Here is a 22,038-nt window from a genome sequence, read left to right on the forward strand (position 1 = left end):
CTATTTAATCTCGTGTATTTAACACTTCACAAATCACAATAAACTTATTCAGTAGTTCCACACACTTTACGAAACTAGTATTTTTATATTAGCCACGCAATTTATAAAAAAAAAAAAGCAAATTTTTAATGAATTTATTTATCTTATATTTTAAAAATACATGTTAACATTATAAATTTAAAAATTTTCTATTAAAAATATAAAAATTTAAATTTTTAAATATTTGTTTTGTATTTATTAAATAAAAAAATTAAAAATCTTCTATTAATATTAATAATAAATTTATCATGTACCTTTTAAAGTATATATTAGCTAATTTTTTAAATTAAACTTAAATTTAAATCACTCTATATTACTTCAGCATTCTTAAAATTTAGAGAATAAATTACTTTTTTTATATATTATTACTAATAAATTTAAATAAATATATATTTAACACAAAAAATAAATATTTAAGTATATTTTATTAGAATAAAAAATATTATATATTTAAATTAAACTTTAAATAAATAATTTATCATAATATTTTGAGTAAAATACTTTAATAAACTAAATGTAGCAAAAAATTACTTGGATCACCTAAAATAAAATCTGATACGTGTATCATCTAAATTCTAAATTTATATAAATCGAATTAGACTAATTCGAATTACAACTTTTAGCAGTAAATAAAATTAAGTAGAGTAGATTTAGTATGTAATGTTGCATTTGGAGTAAATTAAAATAGGCTATTTCGATTTATATAAGTATAGGATAAATCAAATTAGGTGGGTTAAATTTATAAAACGTTGAATTTTTCATGGTAAATCGAAGTAAAGTAATTTAATTTACATGTACGAAGACCTATAATCATAAATCGAAATAAGTTGACCAGATTTACTAAATTTGTAGCAACATATGTAATAAAAAATTATTGTAGGTTTACATATGTTGATTATTATTGTAGGTTTACATATAATAATAATAATAATAATAATAATAATAATAATAATAATAATAATAATAAAATTATTGTAGGTTTATATATGTTGTTAAAAATTTAGTAAATTTGATCAACCTATTTTGATTGATGATTATAAATTTCTATACATATAAATTGAATTAGGCTATTTCGAGTTACCATAAAAAACCTAACGTTTCATAAATCTAGCTCACCTAATTAAATTTATCCCATACTTATATAAATTGAAATAGCCTATTTCGATTTAATCCAAATGCAACGGTTATGTACTAAATTTATTTTACCTAATTTAATTTACATAAATTTAAATTTTGAATAATATACGTATCAGATTTTATTTTGGGTGATTCAAATAATTTTTTATTGCGTTTGGTTTACTAAAATATTTTGTCCTAATATTTTTATTATCATAGAACTATAAAAGTTTAGAAATACTTGGGCAATTTTATAGTACATTATTCATGCTTATTTTAAAAACTTGTTTTTCATCGAAACTTTAATATATACAGATTCATTAGATGCAAGATTATTTCATGTGTTAAAGGATATGTATAACAGACCTACTATGTAATACAAAAATGTACTTATGTATAGTAAAAGTTAGCTATTATATATTTATGTATATTGATTTATATATATATTTTTTAAAGTATAATAAATATCTTTTAAAATATCAAATAAATATTCTTTTACAAAATAACTAATTAATCATTAATTTTTAATATATAATAGAATTATTATATAATAATACTACATAAAAAAATAATTTATCTTTTAATTTTAAAATAATACATAACAATTGTAATATAATATAATTTTATAATAACAAAGGAAAGAATCCACGTTAGGAAGAGGGGGTGTGCATTAAATAAAACGCTACCTGATAACCTGAAGGGACACGTTGCGACCGCACGGCGCGTTCGCATAAAGTCGTTCATAGCAGAACACACACACACCCTTTCACCTTCTGTTTCTTCTTTTTCTTCTTCTTCAATTTCAATAACTCCAAACACATAAGCCGTTCCAAAACGCTGCGTTTTACTTACAATATTCCCAATTACCATTCACCCCTAATCTGATCACACCTTTTCTTTTTCTTTTTCCGGCGCCACTATGGCAATCGCCGGCGGCGCCCACACGCCGCGCTCCGAAGGTAACCTCTTCAGGTTCTGCCCCTTCTGGAGCTCCGGCAACGCTTCTTCTTCTTCTTCTCTATCTTCTTCAGCTCACAACAACCATAACCACCGCTCCGAAGGGAACAACACTGCTACTTCTGCTTCTGCGTCTTCTTCTTCTTCTTCTGCCAAAACAGTGTCGGCGGTGGCGAGGTCGCTGTTCCCTCCACGTCGAAGGCTCCGTCTCGATCCTTCAAGCTGCCTCTACTTTCCATGTAAATTCTGAATTTCGCACTTGTATTGATTTTCTCTCTCTACGTTGACTTTTGACTTTTCTGCTCTCCTTGAATTTGATTTTAGTTTACTTTCACAATTTGTCAATTCGTTGAGTCTTCTTGGATTGAAATTCAGCTCTTTTACTTTGCAAGCATTTTAATTTTAATTTTGTTTCTTTTTTTGGGATATTTGACCTTATTAGTTATTATTATCTGCAAAGGAAATGGAGTTGTGGTTTTTATTTTCAATGGTTAAGAAAAGGATATTATATTTTTTTAATAGTATTATTTTTAATCAACTGCGTCACGTGTGTATAAAATGATAACATAAACGATGAAATTGATTTCTTTCAATGGGAGCTCTCAGAAATGGATTAAAGACACTAAAAAGTAAAAAACCAAAATTTATAGCTAAATATAAACTATAAATAATGATAGATAGGAAATTTAGAATAAACAATTGTGTTTTTCCCCCTTATATTGATCCTCCTTCCCTTACGAAAAAAAAAAAAAAGAAAAAGAAAATTTTGGTGCTGTCTTTGTTAATGATTAATTACTGAATTTGGGTTTTTGTTTGTTATTTCAGATGAACCGGGGAAACAGGTTAGGAGTGCGGTTCGTTTGAAAAACACAAGCAAGTCGTATGTTGCTTTCAAGGTATATTGTTTCTGTGGACTCATCTGGTGTGTCTCTAATGTGGCTTCACTGGCTTCAGAAGTATCTATGCTTTTTTTTCACTTGTCGTGGTTCTCTGAGCATTGAACACCGACACACATCAGGACAAGGACGAATTTATATATAGATGGACCTGTCTCCCTTGTGTCAGCTTTTGTGTAACTCTGTTTGTGATGTGTCATGTTTCACCAATAAAATTGGGGGAAAATATCAAAATATTAGGATGTCTAGTTTTAACTAATTAATTAGTTTTTTGTTCCTTTTACACATGTTCTGTTTATGTTGTTGTCTTACTGGCTTCTGAAATAACCCTTTTTTTGGTTTCAGTTTCAAACTACGGCACCAAAGAGTTGTTACATGAGGCCTCCTGGTGGTATTATTGCTCCTGGTGAAAGCTTGATTGCAACCGGTAATTTTCATTTTCGAAAGGAAAATTGATTATCAGCTTTCTTAAAATAATAATAAAAAAGTTTATTTATGTCAATGTTCCTTTCCAAATTTGGTTGTCAGTGTTTAAGTTTGTGGAGCAACCTGAGAACAATGAAAAGATGTCAGACCAGAAGAACAAGGTGAAGTTCAAAATCATGAGTCTCAAAGTGAAAGAAGGAGTGGACTACGTACCTGAGCTGGTATGTTTTGTACCTTCTCATATCATATTTTAGTACCATCTCAGTGAAGAGAGTGGGAGAGGGATGATAGGAATCGGGATTTCTTTGTTGCAAAAGATGAATGTAAATTTAATGGTTTTATTCAGTATCATAAAGGTAGATTTACCAAGTGTTGTGTCTTTTCAAAAAACTATAACCCAATAGAGCTCCAAAACTTACATTGGGCATCAAATAGAATGATTAACGTTCAAATGTCGCGATTGTGTGTGCTGTTGGCATCCCATTTTAATGTCAATGTGGACTATTATCACAGTAATTTTGATAGTAAGCCCCAATTTTGTTAGTTCCTTGTAGAAGAATTCATCTTGATATTATCTATACCTATATTATCATTGATTGCCCAAGAGCTGAAACGGCTATATTGTTCCCTCCTTTGAAGCCTTGCATGGAGCATGGATTTTATTTCTTTAAGCCAGGAAAAGATAACTCAACTCAACATGGGTTGCTTCTTAAGTTGGCAATCAGCTTTCTTTGGAGAATTGAAGGACTCATAATGTGCAGACATTTCATTACTGGTTAATGTAAATTGGGAAGAGACCTAAAATAGTTTGATATGAAGGGTTATAAGTTGAGTTGACTAGATATTATTTTTATTGCCTGCTTGGACCTTGGAAAATACAATCTTGTTTCAATTGACTTGACGTATTCTTGCCCATGGTTTTATCATAAATGGTCATTATGGTCACCTTTTACGGCGAAGGAAAAAGTTTGACCAAAAGAATTAGATAGAGGCTGAGAGTATGTGTATGGGTCAGAGGAACAGAAACAGAGACTTCACACAAAATCCAGACTTTAAAAAGATCCAGAGATATATCTTCACATGCTTAGATGACGCTTTTCTGTAATTCATGTGTATCAGCAGTTGTAATAGGTTGTTGTTGCTTGAATGTTAAAATTTCTTCCCTTTCAGAACCAGTTAATGTTCAGAAACGGATTTTCTTGCAGTTTGACGAACAAAAGGATCTAGTCTCAGTGGAACGAATCTTGAAGGTTGTATTTATTGATCCAGAAAGGCCTAGTCCTGTAAGTCAAAATTATCTGTGTAGTGAAACTATCTCAATATAGTATTGATGTGCAATGGTAACGGCAAATTGGTACTTTTAGGCTTTGGAAAAACTGAAGAGACAGCTTAATGAAGCTGATACTGCAGTTGAGGCTCGAAAGAAGCCGCCTCCTGCGGAGGCGGGTCCTCGTGTTGTAGCTGAAGGACTTGTAATTGATGAATGGGTATGTAAAATCTTCTGACTATAGTTTGTTCCATTTCAATGTTATCTAACATTAATTTTGTATTTCACATATCTTTTACCTTCTAAATTTCCTCCAAATGTGTATAGAAAGAAAGAAGGGAGAGGTACTTGGCCAGGCAACAAGTTCAAGCAGTAGATTCAGTGTGAAAAGCAATTTGTTCTTCCAGTTAGTGTTTTTGCTCAGAGGAAGATGCCTGGTTGCTATGATATAGGATGATTCATTATATTATGATTGGAATAGGTTGTGAAAATATTTGGCTTTTTTTGGAGGAGCATTCCGAGGTGTACATAGTAGAGTTTGCTTGTTTATTAAATAAATATAAGTCTCACTCACTTCCATCTTCTTGTGAAATGATGATCGCTGTTTAAATAATGGATTATTCATGAACATATCATTCTTTCGTTGTGCTTCTATGTTATGATGAAAACATAAACAAGTACATTCACCTGTGTAATATCTGCATCAAATGAAATTCTCACTTGTGCATGCTTGTTTGATTCCGAGACATTTTTTGTACAAGTGTTCTTGAAGGTTAATGGCTAGTTTTCTTGGTAGCATGTTTAACAATTTGTCTTAAGTTGCAAATACCAGCATGCATTGTAACTTTCAATGCAGTTTTTCAAGCATAAAAAACCATTTAAAACAGTGCTCATATGAAAAGGAAGGGCAGAAAGAATGAGGAGGGAAAATAGATATAATTAAATAAAAACCTAAACTAGAGCAGATTCTGTACATATGTATAGCCTGAACATGAAAAAGGAAAATGATATTTATACACTCAAATTAATTGTACAATTATAGTTATCAAAACAGAATGAATATCATATATCTTCTGGGAGGTGAAAATTCTGTGAACCGAAGATTTGATGAGTGTTGGTTTGAATAAAGAGTGCTAGGCCACACTTGCTGCTGTTGAAGGAACTCCACAAGGGGAAAGTGATTGTTCCTGATACTGTCTTCTTTGGAGGAAGGTCTACCACATTGCATAGCTTTTCGAGTTTTCTGACAACATAGTCATTGGAAAGAACACGACCTTTGTTCTCCCCTCTTGGGCAGTCAGTGACCAAACCGTTTTCATACAATGCCACCATCACAGCTACACCATTGCTGTCCACTTTCATCCTCAATGCACCTGTCAGCATTACTTCCAATGCATCTGATGTAGGCCTTCTGAAAGTTGCCTGATACAAACAGTTTCCTCAAATGTTAAACTACATAAACTTTTGTTGCAATATTGATTTTCTAAGAAACTTAGCATGAGATTTGGTTTGCATTTTTATTCTGTGATTTTATTTTTAATATATTTTGTTTTTAAGTTTTTATAAAAAAAAAAAAAGGAAAACAGGAGATAAAAAAAAAAATCTACTTTCTTTTATTAATGGCAAGTATGAATGATTTAAATGGAATGGATGACTAATGATTGATTTGAAGCCCTATGGATGATGAAAAACACAGAATTTGTCCTATTTCCTACTAAACCCATAAAAACATGATTTTGGCATATTAATATTGATTTGGTGAGCAAGTGGCGTCCCACGTTGTTGCGTGAAATGATGACATTGTGATTGAAAAATCCATTATGTCAACATCTAAGGTCCATTAACATATGATGTAAATTGTAATGACTCTTTTGGAAAAGTACTGCCAACTCTTAATTTAAAGTTGCCATTAACATCGATTGTTTTTAAGTGATCATTGACTATAAGTCCCACATAAGGCGTTGGCACCATATCTTTTTGGTGCCATGTACATAGTAATTTAATTTCTTGTTTAAGAAAGGAATCAACAAATTAAAAGTAGATCATGGATAAAAGCATGTATCCTAGTAAAACATTATTTCTAGCATATCATCAAAAACGTTACAGGTGATGCTCTTCTTATTCCAATTTCAAGAAGGAAAAACATAATTCCATGATAAGAAACCATTGTTCCGAATCTTAAAAATAATTATTAAAACAATTAACAATTACTTTATTATGAAATTACCACCGAATTAATGTACGTGCATGCATGAATTGATTAATTAATTAACCAACCTGGAATGTAGGAGCAGGGAACCTGGGTACAGAGTTGATGGCTTCAATGAGGGCATTCTCGTCATTTCCTATGCAATGGGCCTGGCCTTGGACTATGACCTGTGGTGTGAATATGGTATCAAGCCCAAGGGCCTGAACGTAAGCTTTTTGTCTAACCGTCCACTGGCTTGACCCAAATGGGTCCTTCCAGCCCACATAGTCCCAATAATCCACGTGGTAGGCCAGAAGCACCACCGGAAAGCCCAGCTGGAAGTCCCCCCTCCCCAGCCGCGACAGCACCAGGTCTGCCGCCGGCGATGTCCCGCACCCCTGGGACGTGAACATCTCCACCATCACCGGGCCCGCCGCCGCTACGCCGCCGTCCGCCGCCGTGCCCTCCGCAACCCCGCCGTTGTGGAGGTGCTTTCCGAAGCATGATGACCAGAGTGCCCGCGGCGCCATCAGATGGAATTCGAATGGTGGCTGCCGCCGGAGAATGCGGTGGCGAGTCACGAGAGATGTTGTTGTATGTGCGCACGTGCGCCGCACGTGTGTGTATGTTGAGAGTTGAGAAAGATGGGGATGAATATGAATGATGAAAGAGAGAGAGAGGGAGAGAGAAAGAAAGAAACAGAGAAAGGGTGGGAATGAAAATGGTAAATAAGAGAGAGGGTTGAATATGGGGAGTTGGGGGGTGGAGAGAAGAAGGTGGCGAAGAAGATGCTCAGACTTGCTGTCAACTCTTTTTTGTGGCTTTGTTATGTTTTTGTTACTTCTTAGTTGTTTCATTGGCAACACAGCTTATTATTTTGTGTTACATGTTACAACCAATAACTATTACAAGTTTTGTTACTAATTTTGTAGTGACAATTTCATGGATGTTAATGACCCCGGTTTAAAAATAAATAAAATTTGGTTAAAATTTAAATAGACTAAGAACTATCCAGATATATACAAACAAACAAAAATTCATACATTTTGAAGTGATCTTGTGACGTCAAATAATACAAGACTAATTCATAATACAATATAATAATATATACTAAAATAAATTGCTTTAATTAACAACACAAATGTAAAAATATATGCTCCTGTATTATCCTGAGTTGAAAAAGACTCATCTTGTATCGGCGAAAGATTTCATTGGTAAATACATTTGGTTTTGAAAAATGTGAAAAGGCATAGTTCAACTTAATTCTTTTGACCATTTACATGTTGTAATGGAGTTAATACGATATTCTTGCTATCTTTGATAAAGGAGTATGTATTTTTGAAATAATCATGAATAGCTCGATGATCATATTGCCAAGGACATCCTAACAGTAAATGACATGTGTCCATCGGGATGACGTCACATCATACTTTATCCTTGTATTTGCTTCCCATAAAAAATTGGACACAAAATCGCTTTGTTACTTTAACTTTATTCTCCTTTTTTAACCAATGCAACTTGTAAGGATGAGGATGTAACTCGGTTGAAAGCTTTATTTTGTCTACCATATAATTTGAAATAACATTTTTACAACTTCCGTTATCTATGATGACTTTGCAAACCTTCTCTCCAACAGTGCATCTTGTGTGAAAGATGTTGTGGCGTCGCCAACTCTCATCTTCTGTTACCCTTGCAGTATTTAAGTTTCGACAAACTACTAAAGCTTCTCCACAATCGGTTAGAACTTCTTCAATAGCATAGTCAACCTCACATTTCTCTTCTTTCTCCTGGATTGGTTCTTCGCTAACCTTTTTCTCGACAAGAGTGATAACCCTTCTATTTGGACAATCAGCAACAATATGCCCAAAATCTTGACATTTGAAGCATTTCTTACCTGATGATCCACGCTCCTTGTTGCTTTTAAAAGATCATGTCTTCATTTCTTGTTGAATATCAAGGATGACTTATTTGTCCTTCGGCGACTGAGTGTTATTTCTTTGTGTTCTTTGTTTTTCAATCTTTAATGACAGCCTAATGACATCATACAAGATCCAAAATGGTTGCAGCTGAATGACATTAGAAATTTCTGTGTTTAGTCCTCAAAGATAATGAGCAATTGTTTGTTCTACAGATAATGACTTTTGTCTCAAATTATGAAATTTGATGAAAGTGTCTTGCCTGTAATATTCAAGAAGGAACTTGTGTTTGAGCTCACGACGCATTTTATCTCATGTATTAATCTTTCTTCTTCTTCTTTCTCTTTCTCTTTAACGCTTGAGATTCTCCCACTATACTAACACATGCTTCTTCAACTTGATTGTTACAAACTTCACACACTTGTTGTCTGGAAAGTCTTTTAACTCGAACATTCTTTTCACTATGCAAAGCCAATCAATGAAATCATCAGGTTGGAGTCTCCCTTCAAACTCAGGAATATAAATTTTGATTCTTAAGTCTTTAGCTTTGTGAGTCGTGTTGTGTCGTACTCTTTGTGTGGATAAATCTTCAGACGAAGAAGAATAATGAAATGGATTTGTATTATCTTCTTCACTAGAAAAATTGTCATCACTCTACTTGTCATGATTATTTTGAGCAGCTTCATATTTTTCAAGTTGCGCGCTCTTGCAACTCCTTAACTTGATGGTGTAACTTCTCCATTTCAATCTCTTAAGTAGTTTTACGCTTTGGATCCATCTTTTACTACTATGCAATAAGGTTGATGCTTGGGTGTCGATGTTATGATGATGATGATGCACAATGATGATGGGAATGCATCAATGATGATAATGATGGGAATGAAAGAAGATAATCACCAACAGAAAAGGCATTAAAATAAGAGAAAAGAACGATATTATTCAAAACTTCGCAGCAGACAATCCGTACTGACGACAACTTGTACCAACAGCGAGAGAACTGCACTAAAAACCGTACCCACGAACCAAATAAAATTTTACTAGAGCAAGTCGAGGACCGACCTTGCTCTGTTACCAAACTGACGCTGGGACATTATTTGGGTCACCAATTTTGACGAGATTAACAATCCCACTATGGTGAAAATAGGCAAGAATCCATCTTGGTTAGCTAAGTCAAGGATGCACCTCTTACTCTCAAATCCAAACTTCTATTATTGTTTGGCTAACTGTGAAACCTGAACTATGTATCAAAACTAAAGAATGATTATTAACTATTCTTGATCTTTGTACATTTGCTATCCTCTACATCCCCTCAAACTCAAGAGAGGGTTGTCTACCACTCTGAGTTTGAATTTCAGACAATCAAATGTGACCGTTGACAATGGTTTAGTCAGAATGTCAGCATTTTGTTCATTGTCCGGAATGTGCATAACATGAAGCTCTTTAGTGTTAATCTTGTCTCTCACACATTGAATGTCTAATTGAAAATACTTAGTCTTATTGTGGAGGTTGAAGTTGAAAATCGTTGAGGAGTTTGAGTAGCAGATCAATTTGTTTGGGATTGAGAAGGAGAAGAAAAGTTGTGATCAAATCGGTGAAAGCAATGCTATGCCATATGTCCAAGTTTTTCACAAAATTGGCATTGTGACTGATTGGATGGAACGAAACCTCTGCCACCTCTTCTAAATCTACTACCCCTTCCTATTCTTCCACCAAAAGAAGACTGGGTCAGATTTGTTTGCATATAAAGAGATTCAGGTTTCCTGAATTTGGCAAGCATATCTTCATGAGAAAGGACCAGATTCTCAATTTCAGTAAGAGAATATGTCTTTGACTTGGCATTAACAGTGGTTAAAAGCGATTCATAGTCTTCATTTAATCCGTCTAAGATGATGTCAATGTGTTCTTTAGATGAAATAGGGCTTCCCAATACAACAAGAGAGTTAGTCAAGTTCTTGATCTTTGAAATGTACTATAAAACTGACAATCTATGTTTATTGATCTGTTTCAATTGCTTCTTGATCTGTTTGATATTGTATGTGGTGAATTTGATAAAGTAATCTTTAATTATGCTCCAAATTTTATGCACCCGACCATCTTGGTTGCAAAATCGGGTTCTATAGACGCAAGAAGAAAGGAAACCAAATTGTTATCTACTTGGCACTGATGACAAGTCATCTTAACCTAGTTTCACTAGTCTTTTTCTTTTGTTTTCAATTGAATTATGCACTTTCTTGAGGTCTAAGCAAGCCAATTTGGATAGATTTTCATGCTTCCTTTGATTGAATCAACCATAGATAAATTAATGCAATTTCATGAGGTTTTATGCTATATTTGATACATATTGTGAAAAAATGAATATCTCATGATTTTAAGCATAGCTTTGATGTGTTTGGTTGATTAATGATAGGTGGAGAAAGCTTGGAGAAAGGTTGAAGCAAGAAGGAATGGCTAGGAGTAAAGAGAGAACAATGGAATAAGTGAAATTGAACCAGGAAGCAAAAAGTTGGACCTAAAGTTAGCCCTCAAACTTTTGCACAAACTTTTGGGTGAAAAGTTAGCCTCAAAGTTAGACCCCTAACTTTTGGGCTAACGTTAGAATTTGAAAATCACTCCCTGGGCTACTAAAGTTTGCGCCAACGTTAGACCCCTAACTTTTGGGCTAACGTTGGCATGAGAAAAGCCTCCCTGGCCACCAAAAGTTTGCGCCAACGTTAGCCCCCTAACTTTTGGGCTAACGTTGGCACATGAAAATACAAGGGGAGGAGCAAAAGTTTGCACCAACGTTAGACCCCTAACTTTTGGGCTAACGTTGGCGCCATAGATGCACTAGGAAGGGCCAACGTTGGAGCAAAAGTTAGACCCCTAACTTTTGCACCAACGTTGGTATCAGCAAAAGAGGCTAGCTGATATGAAAAGTTGGAGCAAAAGTTAGACCCCTAACTTTTGCTCAAACTTTTACTCCAACTTTTGCAAAACTCCAACCCGGTTCAATTGGTTCACTTTGGTTCCTCTCCAAACTTCAAGAGCAATCAACCAAGGCCTCTTTCAACCCAATTCCACCAAGAGCAAAGGCCCAACTCAAGGCTTGAAGATCATTTGAAGAAAGTGTATAAATAGGATAGAATTCAAGTTCTTAAGGGAGCTTCCCTTTTTAGTTTTCATAGAGTTTTCTTTTCGGTTGGTATTGGGAGCTCACTTTTACATTCTAGCATTGTTGTTTTAATTCAAGAGAATTGGGGAGGAGAATTGATCTCTCTTCTTCCTTGTTATTGCCAAGCACTCTTTACTTTCCTTGCTTCGGATCTTAGGGAGAGAATTGAAGAAATTCTGTTTCAATCTCACCTTGGGATCTTGTTTAATTTTCTGCTTAATTGAATTTCAATTTCGGTTACTTACTTCTTCATCTAATCTCTTTGCAATTTACAATTTCCTTGCAATTATTCTTGTTGGATCTAGGAAGGCATTGAGATCTAGACTTGGTTTTCTAGTCTCTTGGGTCCTGAGATCCGGATTTCCCATTTACCACTCCCTGTTTGATGTTTTCATGCTCATTTACTTTTCTGTTTAAGATCCGGTTTGATCCAAGCCATTCTCTAACTCTCTGCTTGTTGCAATTTTACTTTTCCTTGTTTAATTTCTGCAAATCCAACTCCCAATTCCCTTTACAATTCACGCCATTTACATTTCTTGCATTTTAAGATTTTGCAATTTACATTTCTTGCGTTCTAAGTTTCCGCCATTTAATATCTTGTTCTTTAAGATTCAGCACTTTAACTCCTGTTCTCTTTAATTTCATGCCAATTTCCCATTCCCTTTACTTTCTATGCAATTTAAATTCTACAAATCACAAATCACTCAACCAAATCTTGATTCGCTTGACTAAATCAACCACTAAACTAAAATTGCTCAATCCTTCAATCCCTGTGGGATTGACCTCACTCCCGTGAGTTATTATTACTTGATGCGACCCGGTGCACTTGCCGGTGAGTTTTGTGTCGGATCGTTTTCCGCACATCAAGTTTTTGGCGCCGTTGCCGGGGATTGATTAGATTGACAATGATTAAGTGAGGTGGTAGTTTAGATCAAGCACTTTTTCTTTATTTTTGACTAACCCACTAACTGTTTGAAGTTTTGCCTCTATTGACACGCTAACTGTTTGAGGTTTTGTCTCAATTAACTACACTCTATTTTCAAAAATACCACTGTGTATTCCTTGTGATTGATTTATATGTCACAGGAAAGAAGAGCAGCCAGAGGGAAGGATATCATTGAAGAAGGAGTTTCTGAGAAAGAAGAACACCACAACATGAAGCCACAACTCATCACATTAATCAAGAAAAATTGTTCCTACGGCGGAAACCCAGTGGAAGATCCTGAACAGCATATATCCATTTGTCTAAGGACTTGTGGTGCTGTCCACTTCGATAGTATAAATCATGACGCCTATAAGCTTTTGCTATTTCCTTTTTCACTGAAGGATGAAGCAGCACAATGGCTTGAAACTTTTCCCCAAGGAAGTATCACTAGTTAGGATGATTTGGTTGCCAAATTTCTGGCCAAATTCTCCTCATCCCAACAGACCATCAAGATGAAAGAGGGAATACATCCATTCATACAAGGAGAGGAAGAACCATTGTTCAAAGCATGGGAAAGATACAAGAAAGCAAATGACAAAGTGGGTTTCCAAGCGTTCTATGAAGGATTAACCCCAGAAACAAGAAGAGCAGTGGATTACGTCTCAGATGACCTTCTCAAAGCAACAGCAGCTGGCCAAGGAACTGCAGAGCTCAATGAAAAGAGAGCCAATAACCAACTCTCATTTGAGGCCCCACAAAATGCAACTTCAGAAAAGGAGATAATGAATCTTGAAGGAATGAAGGCAGTCATGGATCAAAGCAAACAGCTACATCAGCAAACTCAGCAACAATTGGAGTCAATAGCTAGACAAATTGATTTTCTCCATTCTACTACAGTGAAGGCACAATTTCCACCATGGAAGCCACATTCTTATCTAAGAATGAGGGAATCTCAATATCAGGAACAAAGGGACTTCAATTACAACAACCCCAATTTCCCAAACCTGCAAAAAAATTCACCATACCAACAACAATCACTGCATACCACCACACTACCCACCCTTCCAACCCCTAACACCCCACAACCAACAAATTTCACAAGACTCTCAGAGGATCACTAATCTGGAAATCTTAGTAGAGAGAATGATGAAAAATCAAGAGATGATAAGCAAGAACCATGAGGACTCACTCGGAAGAATTGAGAGGCAAATGGAACAATTGGCCAAGAACCTCACAGAAACAAGTGAGGAGAGGGCTAACAAAAAAGAATCACTCATCCGGGATGAGCAGCACAAAGCAAAGCCTCACTTGGAAAAACAATGGGACAAGGTGAAGGATGCTCAGAATCTGAGCTGAGCAGTCACAGAGAATGTCAAGCTAGTGACAATAAAAGAGCGCTTGTTGGGAGGCAACCCAACCTGAGGTAGTTCTCTTTTCATATCTATTTCAATAAAAAGGTTAACTAGCTTTATCTAGATTGCAAGAAGCTAAGTTTGGTGTTGTACACCAAAACAATCTAAGGGAGAATGAAGAATTCTAAGTTTGGTGTTCCACCAAAATCCCATTATAACACACATTCTCACCTTATGCATAATATGGGCTTCAAGCATACTGGATGAATTAGTTAACTATTTTGCTGTTTTCTAGTTTTCAGCCTTATTACTTTTGAGAAAGAAAAAAAAACAAAAGAATTTCACACATGGTTAATGAAAACCTTTGGCAAGGTACTAAGTTTGGTGTTCCCACACCAAAGTAAGTTCAAAAAGCCCACAAATAAATCATGCAGACTAACCACTGTTTCTAAGTGCTTGGGGAACAAGCAACTTCCAATATCACTGCAGAATATCATACAAACTTTTGGAGATTTTTAGCATCATCAACCAAAGAGGTGAAAGATGAACATGAAAGTCAGCATTGATGATGATGAGAAGAAGGAAAGCAAGTGAACTCCAACAGGTTGTATTGTTAAGTGATTGTTTTACATCAAATATTGCTGTAATTGAAAGTTGGATTGTATCCTTGTTTGCCCTGCCTGTCTGCATAGTATAGTTTTCTTTATATACCCCTGCATGCCTGCATAGCATAGTCTTTCTTTATAATTCAATAAGCAAGATGCTTGATTATTCACAACATTCTTATCTTCAAAACTTGTTTGCACTCAATTTCCAAGAATGCATCACATGAAAGTTCTTTGAAAAGAAGGATTGAGGAATTAAACAATTTTGAGGTAAGCAAAAGATTAGGAGAAGTGGTGGTTCTAGTTGTATGATTATGTATTGAGGTTGCATGCTTGTGAAAACTTGCATGGGAGCTCATAGGCAGGATATGAAGTTCAAAGAAGTATTGTGGAGATTCTCAAAAATCAATTGATCCGAGAAGCAGCAAACAAAACAAAAAGAAAAGTAAAGAAAATACAAAAAAAAAAAAACATGGCCCAAGGCTCTGAGCATCAATTACTAGGCAGAAAAAGAAAGAAAGAAACAAAAACTCAAAGAGTTGCTATCCTAGTAAATGCTTGTGGTTGAAGTGTGTCAAGGAAAGAGGCTTGAGCAAGTAAATCCTTAGGGGTGCTTTAACACCTAATACCTTAAAACCAACTGGTTTAGGAGTATTGATTGAAAACTTATTTAAAGGGCCGCTTTGAGACATGACACTTAGAGTCGAGGCCAAGCACAGAAACTATAAGCTGCTTCAAGGTGATTACATATAAAGAGATCTCCATGATACCATTTGGATGAAAATCCTAAGACCTACGACTCCCAATATGTGAGGACTAGTGAGCACTGAAGCCCTTGCATGAGCATATGATTTAGAGTTCATCCCACTGTTACTTAATCACTTCACTCACTGTACTTTACAAGTGTTCTTCAATCCATCTTAATTAAAAGAACCTCTGAGCATAATTTATTTCTTGCTTGGGGACAAGCAAGCTTTAAGTTTGGTGTTGTGATGACAAGTCATCTTAACCTAGTTTCACTAGTCTTTTTCTTTTGTTTTCAATTGAATTATGCACTTTCTTGAGGTCTAAGCAAGCCAATTTGGATAGATTTTCATGCTTCCTTTGATTGAATCAACCATAGATAAATTAATGCAATTTCATGAGGTTTTATGCTATATTTGATACATATTGTGAAAAAATGAATATCTCATGATTTTAAGCATAGCTTTGATGTGTTTGGTTGATTAATGATAGATGAAAAAAGCTTGGAGAAAGGTTGAAGCAAGAAGGAATGGCTAGGAGTAAAGAGAGAACAATGGAATAAGTGAAATTGAACCAGGAAGCAAAAAGTTGGACCTAAAGTTAGCCCTCAAACTTTTGCACAAACTTTTGGGTGAAAAGTTAGCCTCAAAGTTAGACCCCTAACTTTTGGGCTAACGTTAGAATTTGAAAATCACTCCCTGGGCTACTAAAGTTTGCGCCAACGTTAGACCCCTAACTTTTGGGCTAACGTTGGCATGAGAAAAGCCTCCCTGGCCACCAAAAGTTTGCGCCAACGTTAGCCCCCTAACTTTTGGGCTAACGTTGGCACATGAAAATACAAGGGGAGGAGCAAAAGTTTGCACCAACGTTAGACCCCTAACTTTTGGGCTAACGTTGGCGCCATAGATGCACTAGGAAGGGCCAACGTTGGAGCAAAAGTTAGACCCCTAACTTTTGCACCAACGTTGGTATCAGCAAAAGAGGCTAGCTGATATGAAAAGTTGGAGCAAAAGTTAGACCCCTAACTTTTGCTCAAACTTTTACTCCAACTTTTGCAAAACTCCAACCCGGTTCAATTGGTTCACTTTGGTTCCTCTCCAAACTTCAAGAGCAATCAACCAAGGCCTCTTTCAACCCAATTCCACCAAGAGCAAAGGCCCAACTCAAGGCTTGAAGATCATTTGAAGAAAGTGTATAAATAGGATAGAATTCAAGTTCTTAAGGGAGCTTCCCTTTTTAGTTTTCATAGAGTTTTCTTTTCGGTTGGTATTGGGAGCTCACTTTTACATTCTAGCATTGTTGTTTTAATTCAAGAGAATTGGGGAGGAGAATTGATCTCTCTTCTTCCTTGTTCTTGCCAAGCACTCTTTACTTTCCTTGCTTCGGATCTTAGGGAGAGAATTGAAGAAATTCTGTTTCAATCTCACCTTGGGATCTTGTTTAATTTTCTGATTAATTGAATTTCAGTTTCGGTTACTTACTTCTTCATCTAATCTCTTTGCAATTTACAATTTCCTTGCAATTATTCTTGTTGGATCTAGGAAGGCATTGAGATCTAGACTTGGTTTTCTAGTCTCTTGGGTCCTGAGATCCGGATTTCCCATTTACCACTCCCTGTTTGATGTTTTCATGCTCATTTACTTTTCTGTTTAAGATCCGGTTTGATCCAAGCCATTCTCTAACTCTCTGCTTGTTGCAATTTTACTTTTCCTTGTTTAATTTCTGCAAATCCAACTCCCAATTCCCTTTACAATTCACGCCATTTACATTTCTTGCATTTTAAGATTTTACAATTTACATTTCTTGCGTTCTAAGTTTTCGCCATTTAATATCTTGTTCTTTAAGATTCAGCACTTTAACTCCTGTTCTCTTTAATTTCATGCCAATTTCCCATTCCCTTTACTTTCTATGCAATTTAAATTCTGCAAATCACAAATCACTCAACCAAATCTTGATTCGCTTGACTAAATCAACCACTAAACTAAAATTGCTCAATCCTTCAATCCCTGTGGGATCGACCTCACTCCCGTGAGTTATTATTACTTGATGCGACCCGGTGCACTTGCCGGTGAGTTTTGTGTCGGATCGTTTTCCGCACATCAAGTGGCACCATCGTTTGTAGGTAGGTGATTCTGTTCCAGCGAATTTGTCAGCGGCTGATACAAATTGCAATGGGATTGACTCCTTTAAAAGATGACTCTCCAAATCTTTTTCCCTTATTGTAGCGAAAGCTTGTCGTTGCCATGTCTTGAAGTTCTTCTCTCCAAGCTTGTTTGGAATAGGATTTTGAAAAGATTTGGGGATGAAAATTGAAGGAAAAGATAAAGCATTGTTAGACGTAGGTTCAGCCTAGGCTCTTGATACCATGAAGTGATCTTGAGATAAGAACATGTATGCATAAAAGATCTTAATGAACAAAGGAAAAAAATTATGCAAAGAAACCCAGAAAGCAAGTATAGGAAGGACACAATGAAAAATGAATTGTATCCATATTCTATTCGTTCTCTCTCCTTTTACACTTTATATTGATATATATTCAGTCACTAAGGTAGCGTTTGTTTTCAGGTACTGAGACAGAGACTGAGAGACTGAGACTCAGTATTGTGTTTGTTAGTTCAGAGACTGGTACTAAAATTTCTGTCTCTATCTCCAAAATTTCAGTATTTCAGTACCTCCAAAAAGTAGGGACACAGGGACTGAAATTTTTAGAGATGGAGACTGAAACTTTAATAACATTTTATACCTAAAATACTTTCATTTCAATTAATTAATTTCAATTTTACCCTTTGTGCAAATTAAATTAGAGCCCAAGCCAAAACTACTATTATTACTTGGCTAACTGTGAAACCTAAACTATGTATCAAGAGTAAAAAATTATTATTAACTATTTTTTATCTTTGTACATTTGCTATCCTTCACACACACACACACAACATGTAAATTATCTTTCATGATATGTCACATTTTAATTGGTCATTATTTTAACCATAGTTGGGTTATTTTGTAATTTATTATTTGAGATAGGTAATAATATAATTTCTTAAAATATCAAAACCTCACTCCTCTCAATTGAAACACCTTTCCACATCTCCATTCTTTCTTGATCACGTAGTTTGGGTCTTTCCAAACATCACCGTCACCGTCGTAACAAGAAATGCGACGTCGTTGTCAACTACTGCATTCTCATTCAATCTCTCTTTTTTCAGTGCATCATCCTTTAACGCCCGTCGTCGTCAGTAATTTTACCGTCTTTTTCAATATATAGCCAACGTTGACATTTATCAAATCACAGCAATAACATCTCAAAAGTGTAACTCTTAAATCACATAAATATTACCTCAGGTAAATTAGTACCAACAATTCCTAAAATAACTCGTAATAAAGAATAAACCCTAATTGAAAAACTAATAGCAATACTGACAATACTGCTAGTAATACTGACAATACATGATTATGTATTAATATTGGGAATTATTTTATATTATGAATTGGATTTATATTAATATATTGAATATTTTTTAATTTTTCTTTTTTTTTTGAAAAATACACGAAAATTTTCAAAAGATTCAATCTTCCGGATTTAATACTCACTGAAGAATAGAAATCAAACTTACTTATTTGGGAAAATTACTTACTTTATATGTCTATAGTACTCGAAAAATTAGTCATTAAGCTGATGAATATCCTGGTATTAAAAAAAAAAACTCGTTACTTGTCACGGATAATGAATATTTTATGAAACTGAGAACGGTAAATGGATCGGAGTTCTGTTTCTACTTCATGGACATCCGTTACTATTTCTAGTTAGCACTCTTCAAATACATTCTATGGATATCAATTTAATTCACCTATCAAGAACCTCTACGATTCCGAATTTCCACTATTATTACTTATTAGTAAATTAAAAAGGTAATTATATATTGAACACTTTCTACACAAAAATGTGGTAATAGTAAATATATATAGCTAATAATTTGTTAGCTACTGCTATATTTCTAATAATTTAGATTAGTTACTTGTAATTTAAGTTACTGAAATAGTTAATTAAATCCTGGCTCAAAATACTGGAACACGCCATATAATTTCATGATCAATTATATATATGAAGTTATGAACTCATGCATGGCTCAAAATATTTAGTTAAATCCAAATATAAATTTCTCTGTGATTTGATGTACCGAAAAGCGTTTCAAGCTCAAATAAAAAAGACTCTAGATATAATACTTCTTGTTTTTCTCCTCAGCTATTGGAACACGTGGATTTTTAGCAATTATCTTATCTACTCTCTGTTTATTTTTATTTTTGTGGAACACTCAAAAGACTCCAAATAATGCGACAAACTTGATCTAATAAGCAATGAACAAATATTTTGTAATAAGTAAAACAAAATACAATACAAAAAGTGTAGAATAAATTATTTTTTAATAATTAAGAGTTGCGTGTAAATAATTTTTATAATCTAAAAGTATTATTAGGTTTATAATTTTCATTATATATATAGTTATAGATTTTTTTTGGTGTCTACCCTTTTTTTTTGGTGTCTATATATAGTTATAGATTATGATTAAGTTTGTACGTATAGAATTTAGTTACATATTAAAATTAGTATGAATAATATTAATCAAATTGAGCAGAGTGAGAAGTAGACAAAATTCACCCGACAAATCCACAAATTACAGAACACGTGTTCATTTCTGATTTGTACAACATAGTCTAATTAAGATCAGCATGTACATGTAAAAAACTTATCCTTACATGCATGTTCCACATAATAGCTCCAAGCTTACGTCTATATGCAATATAATCCATATACGTGGCTAATCCATTAGCACCAACCCCTTCTTGACATGAAATCTATTAATTCTCCACCACCACTACCTTACCTTTTTTAAATCCACGTCTACAAGCACTTCATTCTCACTCTCACTACTATATCGTCACCATGTTAGAAGGCAAGGCAGTGATTGGTGAGACCGACATGCTTAAAACCATGCAGCAAGATGCACTTGATTTAGCATCAAAGGCACTTGATTCCTTTGATGTCACTGACGCCATTGAGATTGCTCGCTTTATCAAGAAGGTAATAATAAACCAACTTTACTACTTCAACCCCCTTCATTATTAATAAAACTCTCACTTCCATTACTATTTCATCTATGTATAACTACTTTATGCTTAAATATGTTAGAGATATATCAATTCATATATTTCAATATTTAAACTTTTGAAAAATAATATTATGACATTAATCTTTGTTGAATTCTAAAAAAAAAAAAATTTGGCATAAAGCTAAAAAAAGGCTTATATAAAAGTTGAAGCAAAATTTAAAAAAGGTTCATAATAAATATAATAACAAGATATATTTATTTTTAATGTCCTAATTTTGTCAAACAAATGCTATTTTATTAGTGGATGGAAGGAGTAATTAGAAATGAACTTCAATATATTTTGAGAGTTAATTGATTTTGAACTTTGTTAGGTAGGCAATGATTTTTGTGAACAATAGATTTTAAAATTGACCCAATAAAGTAAAAACATACTACACCCCAAATTACTTACCTAAATCTTAATATTACAATAATCATTCGCACACCTAGTGAATTGAACATTCGATATATCCATTATTCACATTGTTTAGTATTTTCATTATCTACCTATACTTTTCTATTGAGTTTATCATGGATATATGAAATTAATTACTAGTATTTCCTTGTTATTAGCTTAACAATAATGTTTTTGACATTTATGATTTTTATATGATGTTGTAGGAATTTGACAAGAGTCATGGAAGTGGGTGGCAATGCATTGTAGGAACAGATTTTGGTTCATATGTGACACATTGTTATGGATGTTTCATCTATTTTGGAATTGGAAATTTGGCCATTTTGCTCTTCAGGGGCTCTGCTGGTCCTGAGGCACAGGAAAATCACTTCTCAGCAATAGAGGCAGCAAAACCATAACAACTTTCTTTTATTACTTCTATTTTTAATTTTTATATTGTTTCTTGGTCATTACTTTTATAAATTTCTTTGTTAATGTGCTGTTGAAGATTCTGGAGATGAAAATTTTTGTAGTAGTTTACTAAAATCATCACTTAGCCAAATTTAGATATATTATTTGTATTGCAAGAGATCTAGACTTGTGTATGTTAAGAAGTAAGAATGATTTTTAAATCATTATGGATACTTTTTTGTAATTAATTTTGTAACTATGAAAATTTAAATTTTAATTTGTATGTGTTATTACAGATATAAAAATATTCTGCATTATTAATTAATCATATACCAAATTATTAATGGATAAATTTTTAAATAATGGATAAAAGAGTTAGCTATAATTATTAACATGACTATATATGATTGAATGATATTGTAAAGTTATTACATATACCAAATTAAATTAGATCCATTGAATATATTCTTAGATTAATATTTTTTTAAATATACAAAATAAAAA

General features: G+C 34.1%; 3 protein-coding genes across 4 annotated transcripts; 2 read left to right on the forward strand and 1 right to left on the reverse strand.

The window, feature by feature from the left end:
* Positions 1 to 1,858: 1,858 nt before the first annotated feature.
* LOC130946306 (vesicle-associated protein 4-1-like) lies at positions 1,859 to 5,472 on the forward strand. Of its 2 annotated transcripts, XM_057874980.1 has the most exons (7): positions 1,866 to 2,351; positions 2,938 to 3,008; positions 3,354 to 3,435; positions 3,537 to 3,655; positions 4,640 to 4,717; positions 4,799 to 4,921; positions 5,029 to 5,472. In XM_057874980.1, the coding sequence occupies exons 1-7, from the start codon at positions 2,075 to 2,077 to the stop codon at positions 5,086 to 5,088; spliced, it is 810 nt and encodes a 269-aa protein (XP_057730963.1). In that variant the 5' UTR covers positions 1,866 to 2,074; the 3' UTR covers positions 5,089 to 5,472. The 2 variants fall into 2 exon arrangements, with proteins under 2 accessions (XP_057730964.1, XP_057730963.1); XM_057874981.1 differs by lacking the exons at positions 4,640 to 4,717; positions 4,799 to 4,921; positions 5,029 to 5,472 and adding an exon at positions 4,074 to 4,633 and having other exon boundaries at positions 1,859 to 2,351.
* A 155-nt stretch (positions 5,473 to 5,627) lies between these two features.
* On the reverse strand, positions 5,628 to 7,419 carry LOC130945971 (uncharacterized). Its single transcript, XM_057874655.1, has 2 exons — positions 6,979 to 7,419; positions 5,628 to 6,123 (listed from the first exon to the last, which is right to left on the reverse strand). The coding sequence occupies exons 1-2, from the start codon at positions 7,417 to 7,419 to the stop codon at positions 5,764 to 5,766; spliced, it is 801 nt and encodes a 266-aa protein (XP_057730638.1). The 3' UTR covers positions 5,628 to 5,763.
* A 13,015-nt stretch (positions 7,420 to 20,434) lies between these two features.
* On the forward strand, positions 20,435 to 21,811 carry LOC130946877 (uncharacterized). Its single transcript, XM_057875762.1, has 2 exons — positions 20,435 to 20,662; positions 21,351 to 21,811. Exons 1-2 carry the CDS (start codon positions 20,525 to 20,527, stop codon positions 21,540 to 21,542), a joined length of 330 nt encoding a protein of 109 aa, XP_057731745.1. The 5' UTR covers positions 20,435 to 20,524; the 3' UTR covers positions 21,543 to 21,811.
* The last annotated feature ends 227 nt before the right edge of the window (positions 21,812 to 22,038 follow it).

The sequence above is a fragment of the Arachis stenosperma genome, chromosome 8 (genome assembly GCF_014773155.1).
Source record: "Arachis stenosperma cultivar V10309 chromosome 8, arast.V10309.gnm1.PFL2, whole genome shotgun sequence".
Classification (NCBI taxonomy): domain Eukaryota; kingdom Viridiplantae; phylum Streptophyta; class Magnoliopsida; order Fabales; family Fabaceae; genus Arachis; species Arachis stenosperma.

Excerpts from the sequence above, each read along its gene's own strand:
- LOC130945971 (XM_057874655.1), bottom strand. The coding sequence starts at position 7,419 with ATGGCGCCGCGGGCACTCTGGTCATCATGCTTCGGAAAGCACCTCCAC. Across the intron at positions 6,124-6,978 it reads TCCCTGCTCCTACATTCCAG|GCAACTTTCAGAAGGCCTAC; the intron begins GTTGGTTAATTA and ends TGTTTGTATCAG.
- LOC130946306 (XM_057874980.1), top strand. The coding sequence starts at position 2,075 with ATGGCAATCGCCGGCGGCGCCCACACGCCGCGCTCCGAAGGTAACCTC. Across the intron at positions 3,009-3,353 it reads AGTCGTATGTTGCTTTCAAG|TTTCAAACTACGGCACCAAA; the intron begins GTATATTGTTTC and ends TTTTGGTTTCAG. Across the intron at positions 4,922-5,028 it reads GACTTGTAATTGATGAATGG|AAAGAAAGAAGGGAGAGGTA; the intron begins GTATGTAAAATC and ends AAATGTGTATAG.
- LOC130946877 (XM_057875762.1), top strand. The coding sequence starts at position 20,525 with ATGTTAGAAGGCAAGGCAGTGATTGGTGAGACCGACATGCTTAAAACC. Across the intron at positions 20,663-21,350 it reads TTGCTCGCTTTATCAAGAAG|GAATTTGACAAGAGTCATGG; the intron begins GTAATAATAAAC and ends ATGATGTTGTAG.